We start from the raw sequence: 5,531 nt of genomic DNA, 5'->3' as shown, positions 1-5,531 counted from the left end.
GCCCAAGAGGGCCTGTATCGCTCACCTGAATATTTAAGCAGTCATAGCAAAATATTCTCATTAAATATTATATTGCACTAAAAATATTTCCCTCGCAAACTTTGTTGGCTCCATCTGTTGAAACTACCAGCAAAATATTATTATAAGATTCTATGCTTTTTGATTCTTCAGAAGTTGCTTGACATATTTTTCCCTGTGACCTTGTAAGTAGGTCAATGCCATTTTCCTTCTCCAATTGGTTAGCTCTATTCCAAAAGCTACCAGCCAAATCTTATGAATCCATTCCTTTTAGTTCTTAAGAACAAATCCATTAAAATGTTGTTGACCTCTGTAACCTCTAAAGTAGGTTGAGGTCATTTTCATTCGCAAACTTTTGTGAGCTCTATCCCAGGAAGTCACCAGCCAAATATAAAGATTCTATACCTTTCAGTTCTTCAGAAGAAGTCGTTTGAAGTTTTTGACATATTTGACCCCTGTCACCTTAAAAGTAGGTCAAACTAATTTTCATTCTCAAACTTTGTAGGGCTCCTACCAACAAAGCTGTCAGCCAAATATCATGACTCTAGGCCTGTCTGTTCTTCAGAAGAAGTTGTTTAAAAGAAAAGTTGACGGACGAGGACGGATGCCTCACCACAACATAAAAACGGGGTCTCCTATATACTAATGTATACTCCATTTCTTTATTTTTGTGTTAGTAAACTTTTAACATGTTTGACTTCTCAAGAACCTAAGACAATTTTTAACCAATCTTGGTCAAAAAACATTCTTGTGTTATTTTGTATAAATTTTAGACAAAATTCCATATATATATAATATATTTCATCATAAATTTAGCTAAATAGAAGCATATAAAAAACATTCTTGTGGAGCAAATATCAACTACTTATACATTTTATAACAACAAGAACAACCTGGAAAGGTAGCATGGCAATTTCGTATGCAATCAAGAACGGAAATTTAACTGTAATATACACTATGTACAATATGCAGGTCTGATTTATTAATTTAACACATCACTCAATACTTGAAAGAGGAATTCAGCGCCGAAATCAGGTTGTTTAGGTACTTAAACCCGGTCGTTTCGGTACTTCTGAAAATCGTTCGGTACTTATGGAAAACACATTTTGGTACCAAGTTATAGTCAACGTCACCATTATTTCAATAATTTCTAATAATAAGTATAGCTTGACATATATACGTATGTATATATAATGTATTAATAATAATCAATTAAGAATAATAAGAAAACACATAACAATAACAATAGGTATTTCCATTGTAAATGGAACGCTGTCACACTGATGAATACACGTATCAGCCTAAAACATGATGAGTTTTTTGATAAATTTGATAGTGGAACCCTCATTTTTATGACAAGTTGGTGAATTCCCTCAACGTTGAGTTTCTCCTAAAGAGCTACTCCGATCTACACACCAAATGTTAAATAAAATAATGATTGACTGATCTGCGTGATTGTTTAAACAACTACAAAAGCAAACGTTAACTAAACGACCAACAATAAATAACAATGGAGAAATATTTATTACCTAATAAAGGAAGTACCGAAACAATAATCAAAATTGTTGAAGAACCGAAACAACTTAAATACAAGTACCGAAACGACTTACAAAAAGTACCGAAACATCTTCTTTTTGAAGTACCGAAACTACCGGGTACCTAAACGTTTACAGTACAATCTGGCTACGCCCTCACTAACGGCCGTGCCGTAAAACATATTATAATACCTCATTTATCGGTGTATCAATTTCATTTCCATCGTTCATTTCGTCGTCGTCAAAGTCATCGTTGCCACTTTCATTGGAATCACTTTCTGTCGTCATCGGTTCCGCCACACGTTTTTTCTTCGACGCCATCTTTAATGTTGGTTATGAAATCTTCCAAACTGATGCAAATGATAACGGCTTTATTTTTAATTTTATTGTTTATCTATTAATAATTTATTTTGTATTAATCAATCACATTAAGCATTATATATACAAATATAAATTTGTAGAATTTACTGTAAAAAAATACTTATTAAGGAGAATATTACGAGTGCGTTTCGCTTGTATCTAACACATCGATATTTTGTAAAACATTATACCAGCGGGAATCACGATGGAAGGTTTGTATAAATTGTACACAGGCACTAATTTTGTAAGTAAGGATACAGAGGACTAGTTAGACACGGAACGTTTCTTCGCTGGTTGAAAATTTAAGTCAACTATGACTCTATTTCATGAAGGTTCCAAATAATTAACTTATACATTCTGTCAGTTTTTGTTATCAAAAGTGTTTGAAATTCTGACTGCAAATTAAGATAAAAATACTTTTATTTACGTAGTAATACCCTTATTTTTTTAATTATTTCTATCTCAATTTACAGTCATAATTTCAAACACCTTCGTTGTTATTAGCATAAACTGAAATTTGTAAGCTGAGAATCTTTATGTAAGGTTTGGTGTGCATACAAATCCTTCATATCCTTTCACATTTATTTTTCTTTGGATGTCTCTTGAATTGGGAAAGAAAGAGCCTGTAAAATAAATACAAATATACTTACAGTAATCGTTCGTATTCCTGATAACTACTATTATCTGTAATAATTGACAATTTATACATATGTTTGTTCATTTGATATAATAAAAGTTTTTGTTAAATTGTTACATTTAATAAGACATATAGTAGTTACTGTAAACTCGGTCAGACAGTATCATGTGGCAGTAAGCTATATAGCTGCAGGTACATTAATGTACATTTATGCTGATCTGCTGCTCAGCTCGGAGTGACTGGACAAGGGGACTGTGGGGTGTGATGAAATGTGGTCGCGCATGCGTCGTTCATATAGATCGAGCCACGCACATGCACAACATCAGGTAAACGCTCTCTCACTCAGGTGTGACATAAACATACTCACTTACATGTGGCTAAGCCTCTGTATTGGGTAACCCTATATATAAATATACACCCAGTCTATATTTATTTGAAACAAAGTCAGGTAACTGCATGTGCAACGGTAAACTCACAGGTACTAACTAGCCTCGTCTGTCAATATATCCTGATCATATGATGGATGTATTGGCAGACGAGGCAAGTACAGGTCTGTGCTTAACTGTAAGGCAGCTTACTTTTTTCGAGATTCCTAGTTGCGCTTTTATGAAATAGGTATGACCCTTGGCTTGAATTTCCTCTGGTCCTGACGCCAGACTTTAGACAAAATGACAGATCGATGTCACCAGAAATCTATCTGTCAAAATGTCTAAAGTCTTGTGTTGGGGCCAGAGGAAAGTCTTGGATAGGATGACCCTCTGACCATTTGCTAACTTCTAACACAAGGCCGGGTTATATCCTGGCGAGCCATTGTAAAAATCTTCAAGGTCTGCATTTACATAAGCAGGGTCATTAAGAAGTAATCCCAATATGGATACTTTTTTTTTTACACAACCACTGAACCAATACTGCAGTTTCCCGGTCAGTTCTTGTTGTCAATAACTCAGGTCGCAGAGTAAAATTTAGATGAAATCATAGTCAATCATTTGATGTTAGCAGGTAGAAACGTCATATCACAGACTCCTGTGATTAAAATAATTCAAGATGTTTTGCTTAAATTTTAAATTGGCCTGAGTTTCAGAGACAGCCAGATATCTGGTGTTGGGTTGGAAAATTCCACGTCGTCATTTAGTAATGCACTCTGGTCCCACACCAGACAAATCACATTTATCTGTCAAAATGTCTTAGACTGGTATCAGGGCCAGAGGAATCTCTGGGCTTATTCTAAATATGATGACATGATTCTTTTTATGAAACAGTCTGTATGTAGCTCTACTTGTATTTGAAAGGAAATGTAAACCTTGATTTCAACATTTCCTCAAGCTTCTGTATATTTGGTAAAAAAACCCACCTTTTTTTAATTGTTTTATTCAAGATTTTCCTTACAATTTTCTGGCAAATGGTTTGAATTATTTTACAGATAAATAGAATCACCGATCTTAATCAGAAAGTCTGGAAATGATGTAGTGACTAGGAGGTCAAGCTGGTGGATACCATAGAAAAAATAGCAAAGAAAAATCTCAAAACTCACGGCCATGGACACTTCAGATTTCTCCATTTCTCTGGATCAACGGTTTGTATATTAATAAATTGGTTTCTTGTGTTTTATTGCAGGTAATGAAAATGAAAAAGACTATTCGAACTAAACAGTAGACCAATAGACTATCAATGAAAATCACTGTAGATCTACTCTATGGGAATGACCTAGGCCGTTTTCTTTTAAACGGTCAAACCGGTCAGACCACTGTTGTTCGTTTATCAAATAAGATCGGACCTAGTAATCTGATGCTGCTTTCAGGCAAGCCTTGACAAAGCCTTGCATGGCCTGCATAAATATATGCAGGTCAGCCATGATTTATACCCGAAATTGTTACATTTATTAACGGTCAAACCGGTTGTTCCGCATAAACGAACAGACCCCAAGTTGTCTAGGAACAATGATATTAGTTATAGTATGGTAGTGAGCTGAACGATGTCCTGTTAACTTATCCTTATTATTTTATTGCACATATTTTCTGAATTTAATGTTATCAGCCACTAAATATGCAAGTAAAATTATCTTGGTAAAGGTCTTAAATTATCTTGGTAAAGGTCTATATCTATATCTCCGGTAATCGAAGGAGAATACATTTTACGTGCATATAGGGGGGTTTAATAGAAAAAAAATCGATCTTTCCATCGGTACTAAGCATTTTTCCCATAGATCAACTAGAAATGTTGTATTTGATGCAAGAAAGTTAGGTGGAGTTGATATTTTAATATATATGATCGTCGGGGGTGTCATTTTTACCGAAAGTCTGTAAAATTACTCTGAACACCTTAGTTTAGGTCCAACTATAGCTGTAACAAATTCTTGGGCCCCTGTGTCTATGATGTGTGAGTTTTTCTTCGTAAAAGGTCTATAAATCTATATCTCACAGACCTGTCTATGATCATAATTTGTGAATTTTAAATTCTAAGACTGATGATTGTGTGATGTTACACTTTTATAATGTAAAGAACTATCAATAGTGAATGTTCCAAGATATTAAATAATCTTCCGAAAACTTCATTCTCAAACCTCATGGTCGGTAGCTCTTTTGGTATAAGGAAACAACAGCATTATGTACCATGCATGTTTGTAATTGTATCTTTCTTTTTAGGTCACCTGAGCTTTGCTCAAGTGACCTATTCCAATCGCTTTTCGTCCGTCGTCGTCCGTCGTGCGTCGTGCGTAAACTTTTACATTTTCAACTTCTCAAGAACCAGTGGATGGATTTTTTTCAAACTTGGTCAGAATCATCCTTGGTAGATGAGGCTTCAAAATTGTAAAATTGGGATTCCTACCCCAACCTCTGGGGCCAGGGCGGGGCCCCAAAGGGAAAATTAACCAATATTTCAAAAATCTTCTTCTCCAGACTCAGAGGTACTACAGTGATTTTCTCTACGTGGAAAGAAAGATCATCAGGGGCTTTACTTAAATTGTAAATTTCAGGACCCCC

General features: G+C 34.9%; 2 protein-coding genes across 3 annotated transcripts in view; one reads left to right on the top strand and one right to left on the bottom strand.

Annotated features, from left to right (window-relative positions):
- The window catches only part of LOC110466294 (protein BCCIP homolog), a 14,319-nt gene extending 12,423 nt beyond the window's left edge, over positions 1-1,896 (bottom strand). Inside the window, exon 1 of the mRNA XM_021522700.1 lies at positions 1,746-1,896. Coding sequence (XP_021378375.1) covers positions 1,746-1,874 — 129 coding nt within the window. The 5' untranslated portion in view covers positions 1,875-1,896. The remainder of the gene's footprint in view (positions 1-1,745) is intronic.
- Positions 1,897-2,074: 178 nt separating this feature from the next.
- LOC110466293 (nuclear pore complex protein Nup107-like) overlaps positions 2,075-5,531 on the top strand; it is a 66,205-nt gene continuing 62,748 nt past the window's right edge. Inside the window, exons 1-2 of one of the 2 annotated variants that reach the window (XM_021522698.1) lie at positions 2,075-2,125; positions 3,971-4,123. In XM_021522698.1, the coding sequence (XP_021378373.1) occupies positions 4,086-4,123 (38 nt within the window). In that variant the 5' untranslated portion in view covers positions 2,075-2,125; positions 3,971-4,085. Of the gene's footprint in view, positions 2,126-2,775; positions 2,877-3,970; positions 4,124-5,531 lie in introns of those variants that run through there. The other variant, XM_021522699.1, reaches the window with a different exon arrangement.

This window comes from Mizuhopecten yessoensis, unplaced genomic scaffold, assembly GCF_002113885.1.
Source record: "Mizuhopecten yessoensis strain PY_sf001 unplaced genomic scaffold, ASM211388v2 scaffold11129, whole genome shotgun sequence".
Classification (NCBI taxonomy): Eukaryota; Metazoa; Mollusca; class Bivalvia; order Pectinida; family Pectinidae; genus Mizuhopecten; species Mizuhopecten yessoensis.
The sequence above is the reverse complement of the archived record's forward strand: the minus strand, read 5'-3'. Positions and strand labels throughout refer to the sequence as shown.